General features: G+C 46.1%; 1 protein-coding gene across 2 annotated transcripts in view; it reads right to left on the bottom strand.

Moving 5' to 3' along the window:
- The window catches only part of LOC143299526 (uncharacterized), a 66,728-nt gene that overhangs the window by 5,485 nt on the left and 48,743 nt on the right, over positions 1–12,500 (bottom strand). For both annotated transcript variants that reach the window (XM_076612797.1, XM_076612798.1), the window contains exon 3: positions 182–352. In XM_076612797.1, coding sequence (XP_076468912.1) covers positions 182–352 — 171 coding nt within the window. The remainder of the gene's footprint in view (positions 1–181; positions 353–12,500) is intronic.

Below are 12,500 nucleotides of genomic sequence, written 5' to 3'. Positions count from 1 at the left end.
GGTTCTTTACCTGCACATCATCATCATCATCATCATCACCTGCCTGAGGTGGTCTTTACCTGCATATCATCATCATCATCATCATCATCACCACCACCACCTGCCTGAGGTGGTCATTACCTGCATATCATCATCATCATCATCATCACCACCACCTGCCTGCGGTGGTCCCGTTCCTTACCTGCGGGCCTGGAGATGTTGAGGTCACACAGGACGAAGATCTCGTCCTTGTAGGTGTCCGGGTGGTGGGGGAAGGCGGGAGTGAAGAGACTGTTGCCGCGCTTGTTCAGGTAGGACATGTACATCTTCCCCACCTCCATCTGGTGCTCAGGACACGGGTCACTTGAATCACCTGGGGAAAAAAAAAGAACAACCAAAAAACACAGCATCATTAATAAAAGGTCAAGTGTCTCATGCAGCCTTTCACGGACATAGTTCAGTGATGGCCTGGAGGTAACGCGTCCGACTAGGAAGCGAGAGAATCTAAGCGTGCTGGTTCGAATCACGGCTCAGTCGCCGGTATTTTCTCCCCCTCCACTAGACCTTGAGTGGTGGTCTGGACGCTAGTCATTCGGGTGAGACGATAAACCGAGGTCCCCGCGTGCTAGCATGCGCTTAGCGCACGTAAAAGAACCTACGGCAACAAAAGGGTTGTCCCTGGTCAAAATTCTGTTGAAAAATCCGCTTCGATAGGAAAAACAAATAAAACTGCACACAGGGGAAAAAAAAAAAAAAAAAAAAAGGGTGGCGCTCTCAATGTATCGACGCGCTCTCCCCCATGGGGGAGAGCAGCCCGAATTTCACACAGAGAAGAGAGAGAGAGAGAGAAATACAAACAAATTAGCACTGGGTGTACGGCAGAGGCAACCAGCTTTCCTACTGAGTGCTGTACATGGCAAGGGAGGGTGACACCTTGCTGTGGTGGTGGTGGTGGTGTCGCTGTCAGCATGTCAGTAGTCATCCCTGACCTGTCGCTAAATAACTGGTCATCCCGATACGCACCGTGTATTCATTTCATGTGCTTGGTGCTATGTTGTTTCTCTGAATAAAAAAAAAATCGTTTAAAGCATGAAAAAAAACCAACAACAAAAACTAGAGAGGCAAGGCCTTCAAGACTCACTTGTGATACACTGAAAAAAAACCCAAGCTTTTTACGTATTGTGTATAATTTCAAAATGTAATGTTTAAGATGAGAAAGATCAGTTTAAAGCGAATTAAGTCCCCTAGCATTAATTACAGAGTAATTTCCCTTTTTTAACAACTGCACCAAAACGTTTGCAAAATAAATAAAAATTCCATGCTTAGCAAAAGAAGTTCCTGTTTGAACAAAAAATGATAATAATGACTCCTCTTGTTGTTGTGTCAGAATAAGAGGTCAAAGTGCCAAGTTTAGAGAATACAAAAAATATAAATATAACAGTAAATGCAGTTTGCATATAACTAGGCTTCTTCTTTTTTTGTGTGTGTGCCCATCCCAGAGGTGCAATATTGTTGTAAACAAGATGACTGGAAAGAACTGATTTTTTCCTATTTTTATGCCTAATTTGGTGTCAAATGACAAAGTATTTGCAGAGAAAATGTCAATGTTAAAGTTTACCACGGACACACAGACACACACACACACACACAGACAACCGAACACCGGGTTAAAACATAGGCTCACTTGCAGAACTTGGACGCATCCTCTGATTTCTCCCCAAAAAAACCAACAAACAAACATAGACTCACTTTGTTTACACAAGTGAGTCAAAAATACTGGGTCTACGACTCGACATCAGAACTGCTGCGGGGGCCAATCTTCTCCTTCCGAAGTTATAACCTCACCCCACCCCCCTCCCCCACTCCCCTCCCCCACCGCTGAAGTCAGCCTTGTTGGGGCATGGATTATCAGCCCTGCGTTGATTGTCGCCCCTGCATAGATTGTCGCCCCTGCATGGACTGACGGGTGTATGCATGCCGCAACAAGGCTTCCCGTTTACAACCTGTGTGGAGTGAGGAGAAATCGGAGTACAGTGCTTTTCCCTTCAAGGACACAACACAGCACAGCACAGCACAGCACAGCACAGCACAACACAGCACAGCACAACTCAACACAACACACAACAACTCAACACAACACAGCACAGCACAACACACAGGACACAGCACAACACAACTCAACACACAACACAACATAACACAGCACAACACAGCACAGCACAACACAACTCAACACAACACAACACAGCACACAACACAACTCAACAACACAGCACACAACACAGCACAGCACACAACACAGCACACAACACAACACAGCACACAACACAACTCAACAACACAGCACACAACACAGCACAACTCAACACAACACAGCACACCAACACAACACAACACAACACACAGAACACAACACACAGAACACAACACGACACCACAACACAACACACACAACACAACACAACACGACACACAGCACACAACACACCACACAGAACACAACACGACACCATAACACCACACCACACCACACCACACCACACAACACATGCCGAAACGGGGCCTCGAGATCTTTGATGACTGGTAGACAGACACCGGATCAGAAGTTTTAACGTCTAACCGATTCTGCCACCGGCGCCTCCGTGTCATCATCATCATCATCATCATCATTATTGTTACAGAATGCATTCCCTGCTTGGAAAACGAACACCAAACCTCTGTCGTTACCTCTTTTTTTTTTCTTTTTTTTTCAAAAGATTTATTTAAAGCAGATGGATTCCTACAGTGTGTACGGACTGGCCCGTTGAATGGAACACTACCAAAAATGGCTCAGTGAGGTGAAGGGTCTTCTCTTGTGTGTGGCCTCAACAACGACTTCACGTGTATTCATTTATCAATAAATTATTAATCTGTTCTATTTCATTTATTTATTTATTTACTTATTTATTTATTTATTCATTTATTTATTGCTGCTCCATCATCTATACCGTTTCCTGGATATCAATTCTAGTTTCAGTTTCTCAAGAAGGCGTCACAGCGTTCGGACAAATCCATACACTCTACACCACATCTTCTAGACAGATGTTTGACCAGCAGCATAACTCAACGCACTTAGTAGTCAGACCTCGAGTGCATGCTTAGATATGTGTGTACCTATCAAGAGTGGGTTTCTTCTGGAGAATTTGACCAGATGACAACACTGTTGAAAAAGATACCCATGGCAATGACAGTGTTTGCCGTGCGTGGGTTCTTTTTCAGTGCCCAAATTGCGTGCTGCACAAGGGACCTCGGTTTATCGTCTCATCCGAATGATCAGGTCAGTTTGAGCAACAACGACCTTGCTCAACACAAGTAATGCAAACCCCAGGAAGAAGTCGTCCATGTACAGAATCATGACTGACGTCAAGACCTTGTAAGCTCAGTTTTTAATCACAGTGACACGACAGGTCATCGCTGACTGGCAGGTAAACCTCTCAGTATCAGCCAAAGGGTTTTAACTCTCTCCATACGAACGGCGAAAGAGACGATGTTAACTCACTCAGTACGGCCAATCCTCTCTTCTCCTCTACACAGACCCCTCGGATGTCCAGTGGGTGTCTGAATGACCCAACCTTTAGCTTCCGTCGTCAGAACTGTAGTGTTCTTTTTCAACATTCACCTCTTCAGTGTAAGAGCCTTCCGCTGGTAATATTTTGATGGTGGTTATTGGGGTGAAACGCTGTTAACGTCGTCTCTTTCGCCGTTCGTATGGAGAGAGTTAACAGCGTTTCACCCCAATTACCATCATCAAAATATTGTAAGCGGAAGGCTCTTATACTGAAGACGTGAATGTTGACAAAGAATACCACAATTCTGACGACGGAAGCTAAAGGTTGGGTCGGTCATTCAGACACCCACTGGACATCCGAGGGGTCTGTGTAGAGGAGAAGAGAGGACTGGCCGTACTGAGCGAGTTAAAATGGTACCACCACTGACTACCCTTTCAAAGCACGAGCATGAAAAATAATAAGCTGTGCTTCTAAACACGTTATAACTGGCCGTGTCATCGTAACATTGGCCATCACTGAAGACGGCAGGCTGGAAAAGTAATAAATGCAGTCACTAAGTGCAAAGCCCAGCAAGCGCCCTTTCGCTGAGCGGATTCATCCAGTATATTTATGTATTCTTCCTTTCCTCCTCCTCCTGCGCATAATATGTCACCACCAACATTATTGATCCCTTTTTTTTGCATGCAGTGAATCATCAGAGGAAATATGTCATCATAGGAAATATGACACAGATATATATATATATATATATATATATATATATATATATATATATATATATATATATATACACCTACGTGTTAAGCCAGAGAATGAGTGTGTAAGTAAGGGGTGGGGAGAGAGAGAGAGGGAGGGAGGGGTGGGTGAGGGAGAGAGAGGGAAAAAACAGACAGAGAGATAGAGAAATGCAGAGAGACACAGAATGAGAGAGAACGAGACAGAGAGAGACAGAGACACAGAGAGAGAGACAGAGAGTGAAACATTGATTGATAGAAAGAGAGAGAGAGAGAAAGAGCGAGGAAGTGAGTAACTGATAAATAGCAAACTAAGGTAGGCAGGTGCAAAAGATGTATGGAGGTGGAGGAGATGGAAGATCCTGACAGCACACACACACACACACACACACACAGACAACACACACACACACACACACCACACCCATACATCCACACAGACAACACACACACAAACACCCACCCACCCTCCCACCCACACACCCATCCACACACACAACACCCATCCACATACACAAACACAAACACACGCTCACACCCTCCCTACACACACACACTCCTCCTCCTCCACCCCACCCTCTCCCGTTCCCCCCCCCCCCACCTTTCCTCCTCAGTTCAGTGTGTGTGTGTGTATGTGTGTGTGTTGATGTGTTGATGTTTTGATGCCTGTTTCCGGCTGATGAGGAGAGAGCGTCAGCAAGCTAACTAGCTGCAAGGTAAAACGTAGCATAGCACCAGCACCAGCACCACCAGCACCGCCAGCAGCACCAGCACCACCAGCATCATCATTCACACACACAGACAGGCAGCCACTTGTCTTTCATTTCATCATTTCATCCCTCCACCATCCATCCAGTACAGCGCTCCGCCATCCGTCACAGATGGTTATAAAAACTGGCAGCGTTTTCATTACGTCACGTCACGTCACGTCACTCCCCCCCCCCCACACACACACCCACCACCACCACTACCACCTTAGTCAAACGTTTCACGTGCAAGTGTGCAGTATATATATATATAGAGAGAGAGAGAGACGGGGATTGGGGGTTGGGAGAGAGTGAGAGAGAGTGAGAGAGAGTGGGTGAGAGTGAGAGAGAGAGAGAAAGAGAGTAAGAGAGTGAGAGAGAGAGAGAGAATGAGAGTGAGTGAGAGAGAGTGAGAAAGAACAAGAACAAGAACAAGAACAAACCTTAATCTCCAGGCCTCCGGCCCCTAGAAAGAGGTCAAAAGTACGCAATATGGTGATCACTCAGCCACAACAAAATGTAAAATACGTACTAACTTAACCTGTAGAACAAAAGTGCTTCTCGTGCATAGTAAATTAATTCTAACTTTCATCATTGTTGTCACAGAATTCCTGTCGTATCTTCAGGGCATTAAATATATAAATGCATAGTTTACGAATACTGTAATCAGAACCATTCTTCATCAAGTGAACATACGATTGACCTTCAGAGTTCAGATGTTTTTGCCGCAGGTTATTGTAAAGGACACAATTGTTTATAAAATGGTTTTCATCTTCGATTACATTACAACGTTTACATGCGTAATTTGAATTATATTTGAATGTTCTTCTAAAAAAAATGGAGCCACTTGTCTTTCATTTCATCCCTCCACCATCCATCCAGTACAGCGTTCCGCCATCCGTCACAGATGGTTTTAAAAACTGGCAGCGTTTTCATTACGTCACGTCACGTCACTGCCCCCCCCCCACCCCCCACCACCACCACTACCACCTTAGTCAAACGTTTCACGTGCAAGTGTGCAGTATATATATATATATATAGAGAGAGAGAGAGACGGGGATTGGGGGGTGGGAGAGAATGAGAGAGAGTGAGTGAAAGAGAGTCAGTGAGTGAGAGAGAGAGTGTGTGAGGAAGGGAGTGAGGAAGGCAGTGAGGAAGAGAGAGTGAGAGAGAGAGAGAGTTTGAATGTGAATGTGAGTTTGAGTGTGAATATGAATGTGAGTAAGAGAGTGAGTGAGAGAGAGTGAGAATGTGTGAGAGAGAGTGAGAGAGAGTGAGTGAAAGAGTGAGTGAGAGAGAGAGTGTGTGAGAGTGAGAGAGACAGACCGAGAGAGAAAGTGAGTGAGTGAGTGAGAGAGAGAGAGAGAGAATGTGGGTGAGAGAAAGTGAGACTGAGAGAGTGAGCCAGAGACAGACATAGAGAGAGAAAGATAGCGAGCGAGGAAGCGCGCGCGCGCGCGCGCGCGCGAGAGAGAGAGAGAGAGAGAGAGAGAGAGAGAGAGAGAGAGAGAGAGAGAACAAGAACAAGAACTTTAATCTCCAGGCCTCCGGCCCCTAGAAAGAGGTAAAAAAAAACACAATATGGTGAGAGAGAGAGAGAGAGGGAGAGAGAGAGAGAGAGAGCAAGAGCGAGCGAGAGAGACAGAGACAGAGAGAGAGACACAGAGAGACAGACAGACAGACAGAGAGATGGGCTGAGAACAACCCTGTGGACATCTGTAACCAGCATACCCCGACAGGAGACAAGTGATGTGGATGTACGATAGTCAGTCGTTCGTGCCCGACTATGACCATCAGACCAGCAGAGGAGGTGACTGCTGTCCCAACTATCCGGGCTAGAATTTGATTATAGTGGAGAGTGTCTTGCCCCAAGTTACATCCCCTACTCTCTCGGCCAAGAGAGTCAGCGCTGAGATGGCTCCCAAAAGGCCAGCTTCGCCCCACCCAGGGCTGCGGCACTAAGAGCCAGTGCAGCATTGCCTCCTAGTTTAAGTCATAGTCCTTCACAAAAAGCATAAGCTGTAAATGACTTCCAATTGCAGTGGAGAAAACAAAAATCATTGATCATACAGCTCCAAAGACGTGGAACAAGCTCCCTGATAACCTCCGTCATTCTGATTCCCTCGCATCTTTTAAATCTCGTCTCAAAACCCACCTTTTCCCTCAGTAATAAGTTAAATTGTGGCAGGTCCACTACCTTTTCGTTAGCTGTGCTTGACTATGTGTGTATACATATGTATGTGTACATAACTACATGCATGTATATGAATGTGTACTGTGTGTGCGTGTGTTTATGTAAGTTTGTGCCTGCCTATGTGTACGTATGTGTTAGGGTAGCTGTTAGATACATATGTATGTTAAAATGTATGTATGCAGTGTGTGTGTGTGTGTGTGTGTGTGTGTGTGTGTGTGTGTGTGTGTGTGTGTGTGTGTGTGTGTGTGTGTGTGTGTTGTGTGTAGTCACATTTTGGTGTGTGTATGTAACATAGATATAATGTTTTATGTTAACAAAAGCGTTTTTGTAAAGCACCTAGAGCAGATTTCTGGATAGTGTGCTATATAAGTATCCATTATTATTATTATTATACAGCTCTTGTTTTGCTGTTGCCACAACTGTAAGCTTATGCAATACAATACAATGCAATGCAATGTAATGCAATACAGTACAGTTAAACTTACGACTCACAGCCCTTCACAAAAAGTATAAGCTTTAGACTACTTCCCACTGCAATGGAGAAACCATTGATCATACAGCCCTTGTTTGCTGTTGGCCCGCCTGTAAACTTGTGTCTCGCTGGAGGATGCTGTGCTTTAGTGGCATAAAGACGTTTGAAAACAAGAGAACTCTGGCCATTAATTAAGGAGAAGCGTGAGCGAAGGAAGCAGGGCTCAACTTCTGGAGACGTTTTCCCCCTTGCAACACCTGTGGAAAAGTGCTGCGCATCCTAAATCGGCCTCTTCTCCCATATGAGGACACACACACCGACAGATAAACCTGCCTGCCTACTCATCCGTCGGACCGACGGGAGACTCCATCAAACTTGTGTCAGCCGTGCGTTGGGCCCAAAGCGATGTGCTGTTCCCCAGGGTAAAGGGAAACGTGGCTGACACTGGGAACAGCACCTGGCGCCCTGATCTTGGGTTCGAAGCCCCAGCAGATGGGGACACACCTGGGGCGGGCAGCTGGGAGAGGCGGGCGCAACTCGGAGCAGCTGAGTACGTAGGCGAACTAGCGATCGATAGGCAAATCGGAATGACGCCAGCCCCGACTCAGAGCAGGTCCGATTCACCTATTCCCGTTTTTCGCCTACTGCTATATGATCGTGCCCACACCCTCTTGAGTGTTTAATTCTTTTGTCCTGTTTTGCCTACCAGCCATTCCCGTTTCTCCTGTTCAGCCTTTCTCTGTCTCTCTCTAACACACACACACACACAGACACACAACACACACACACTGGAATGGTTTATTCACAGAGAGAGAGAGAGAGAGAGAGAGAGAGAGAGAGAGAGAAAGAGAAAGAGACAGAGAGAGAGAGAGAGAGCAGCCCAGCGAATTTCACAGAGGAAAGTGCATTTGCTGCTCACACAAACACACCATGATCCCCCTCTTCAACACGAGTGTCTTGAATGGTGGCCAACAAACAAAAGACTTTGAATAGGATGGGGGTGGAGGGGAGGGGGGGGAGGGGTCGGAAGGGGGCGGGAGGGGGAAGGGAGGGGAGTAAAGGGAGGGGGGAGGGAGTGAGAAGAATGGACACGCTTCTACCTTTCTTTCTTTCTTTCTCTGTGGAAGCAATTAAGATGTGCTCAGCAGCTTTTGAATGCGTTACCATTAAAACAAACAAACAAAAAGCAAACAAAAAAACCAAACATATATGTTGCTTTTTTTTTATTTAAATTCTCCAACGTTTGGCAGCAGCAGCCAACTATGATTGCTGCCAAACTGTCTTGAGGGAGTTTCAAAAAGAAAAGAAAAAAAAAATCTAAAAAAAAAAAAAAGCATCAACGAAAATAGTTGGGAAACAGTTACGCTTTCAAAACAAACGGGGCCACAGGAAGAGTTATTCACTGGAGTAAATAGAACTACACACACACACACACACACACACACACACACACACACACACACACAGTCTCCCTCCCCTTCCCCCCCTCCATCCACTCCCCCACCCCCACTCACACACACACACACGCGCGTTTGTTTGCATGGGAACACACAAATGACAAAGGAAAAGAGACGGAGGGAGGGTGGGAAGAGGGATTTGGGGAGGGAAAGAGAGAGAGATAAAGAGAGATAGAATGGGAGACAGGCAGACAGACAGACAGAGAAAGGGAAACAGAAGAGAGAGCGTAAGAGTAAGTGAGAGAGACAGAGAGTGAGAAAGAGAGTGAGAGAGAGAGAGAGAGAGAGTGTGTGTGTGTGTGTGTGTGTGTGTGTGTGTGTGTGAGGGGAAGAAAACTGACAGAAATGGAGACAAAGAGAGGGGGGAGGGGAACAGAGAACGGGGAGGAGAAGGGAGAGGGAGACAGAGAGAGAGAGGGACAGAGACACAATGAGACAGACATAGACAGAGAGAGAGAGAGAGAGAGAGAGAGAGAGAGAGAAGAGAGCTTGCACATGATTATTTCCTAGGGGTGGTTCTAAAATAAGCAGGACATGCATTTCCCCCCCCCCCCCCCTCTTGAAAGCTCTCTCAGACAGGACAAGACAAGTCAAGACAGTGTGCTTCAGCACTGCGTGTGGAACAGTGTGGTTTTTGGGGGGTGAAGGGGCGGGGGGGGGGGGGGGGGGGTCGCGGGGGTTGGGGGTGGTGGGGGGGGGGGGCGCAGAAACAGGAGGGGAGACAGGGGGGAGAAGTGGAGGTAGAGGTGGAGGTGTGAAGGGGGTGGGGGAGGCGCAATGAAGGGGCCCACGAATTGGGTGTGGACCAACGGATTGAAAAAAAAAATATATATATATATACATATATATATATATATATATATATATATATAGAGAGAGAGAGAGAGAGAGAGAGAGAGAGAGAGAGAGAGAAAAGCTGGGCGTGGAGCTGTTTTCTTTTCCCCCTTTCAGTTCCCAGAGGCGGGTCGTCAGTGCTTTCCTACCTTTCCTCCTTCCTTCCTCCCTTCCTGCTTCCTTCCTCCTTCCTTCCCTCCCTATCTTCATCCCTTCCTTCCTCTCTCTCTCCCTGCCCTCCATCCTCCCTTCCACTCCTTCCTCCTTCTCTTCCATCTTCATTTAATTCCTTCCTTCCTTCTCTTCCTCCCTCCCTTCCTTCCCTTCCTTCCGGCTTCCTTCCTTCTTTCTTTCCTTCCTTCCTCCTTATCTTCATCCCTTCCTTCCTCTCTCTCTCTCTGCTCTCCTTCCTCCTTTTCTTCCATCTTCATTTAATCCCTTCTTCTCTTCCTCCCTTCCTTGCTTCTTCTCTTCATCCCTCCCTTCCTTTCTTCCTTCTTTCTTCCCTTCCTTCCTCTCTTTCTCCCTGCACTCCACCCTCCCTTACCTCCTTCCTCCTTCTCTTCCATCTTTTTTTAATTCCTTCCTTCCTTCCTTCCTTCTTCTCTTCCTCCTTTCCTTCTCTTCCTCCCTTCCTTCTCTTCCTCCCTTCCTCCTTCTCTTCCTCCCTTCCTCCTTATCCTCATCCCCTCCCTTCCTTCCTCATTCTCTTCCATTTTCATTTAATTCCTTCCTTCCTTCTTCTCTTCCTCCCTTCTTCTCTCTCTTCCTTCCTTCCCCCTTATCCTATCCCTCCCTTCCTTCCTTCTCTTCCTCCCTTCTTCTCTTCCTCTCTCCCTTCCTTCCTTACTTCCTATCTTTCTCCCTGCCCTCCATCCTCTCTTCCCTCCTTCTCTTCCATCTTCATTTAATCCCTTCCTTCCTTCATCTCTTCCTCCCTTCCTTCCTTCTTCTCTTCCTCTCTCCCTCCCTTCTCTCCCTCCCTTCCTTCTTCCCTTCCTTCCTTCTTCTCTTCCTCCCTTCCTTCCTTCATCTCTTCCTCCCTTCCTTCTTCTCTTCCTCCCTTCTTCCTTATCCTCATCCTTCTCGGCATGCCTCGTTCCTCACCAGGTTCGAGACTGGGAAGCACCTGCTTTCAAACTCTGTGTGTGTGTGTGTGTGTGTGTGTGTGTGTGTGTGTGTGTGTGTGTGTGCGTGCGTGCGTGCGTGTGTGTCTGTGTGTCTGTGTGTGTGTGTCTGATCTTGCTTTTTTTCATTGCGGAATTATGGCCTGTGCTCCGAGTCATTCTGACTGACTAGAGTGGGTTTCACCATTCCACTGCATGTTACATCCTTCTTCTCCTCCTTCTCCTCCATCTTCTTCTCCTTCTTCTTTCTTCTCCTCCTCCTTCTTCTCCTTCTCGTCCTCCTCCTTCTTCTTCTCCTTCTCGTCCTTCTCCTTCTTCTCGTCGTCCTTCTTCTCCTCCTTCTTCTTCTCCACCTTCTTCTCCTTCTCCACCTTCTTCCTCAGCCTGAACGCCGCCCCTGTATCACCCTTCTGCCCATGATGATGATGATGATGACGATGAAGATGACGACGACGACGATGATGATGATGATGATGACGATGATAATGTTGATGACGATGATAATGTTGATGATGATGATGATGACGATGAGGAGGAGGAGGAGGAGAAGGAAGAGGATGAGGAGGAAGAGGAGGAGGATAGCAATGCATTGATACAGCGCTTTCAAACCTTTCTATATACTTTACAAGAACATGTCAGTCGGACACAAAACACATACAGGAAGAAAAAGAAGAACAAGAACAAGAAGAAGAACAACAACAAGGAGAACAAGAACAAAAAGGAGGAGGAGAAGTAGAAGAAGAACAAGAAGAAGGAGAAGAAGTAGAAGAAGAACAAGAAGAAGTACAAGCAGCAGTAGAAGAAGAACAAGAAGAAGTAGAAGAGGAAGAACAACAACAAGAACAAGAACAACAAGAACAAGAACAACAACAAGAATAAAAACAAGAGGAACAACAGCAACAACAAGAATAAGAACAAGAGGAACAACAGCAACAACAAGAATAAGAACAAGGGGAACAACAACAAGAATAAGAACAAGGGGAACAACAACAAGAATAAGAACAAGGGGAACAACAACAACAACAATAAGAATAAGAACAAGAGGAACAACAACAACAACAATAAAAACAAGAACAAGAGGAACAACAACAACAACAAGAAGAAGAAAAACATTAAGAATAAGAACAAGAAGAACAACAACAACAATAAGAACAAGAGGAACAACAACAACAAGAACAACAACAATAAGAATAAGAACAAGAACAAGAACAACAATAAGAAACAAGAGGAACAACAACAACAATAAGAACAAGAGGAACAAGAACAAGAACAGGAAGAAGAAGAAGGAGGATGAGGAGCAGCAGCAGCAGAAGAAGAAGGAAGGAAGGAAACACGCACCTGTGAAAACACGAAAGAGTGAGGGGCAGGGGGAGGGGTGGGGGGGAGAGGGGGGACGAACAGGGTGGAAA

Source organism: Babylonia areolata, chromosome 25 (genome assembly GCF_041734735.1).
Source record: "Babylonia areolata isolate BAREFJ2019XMU chromosome 25, ASM4173473v1, whole genome shotgun sequence".
Lineage (NCBI taxonomy): Eukaryota > Metazoa > Mollusca > Gastropoda > Neogastropoda > Buccinidae > Babylonia > Babylonia areolata.
Note: the sequence above shows the minus strand (reverse complement) of the source record. Positions and strands in the feature narration are given on the sequence as shown.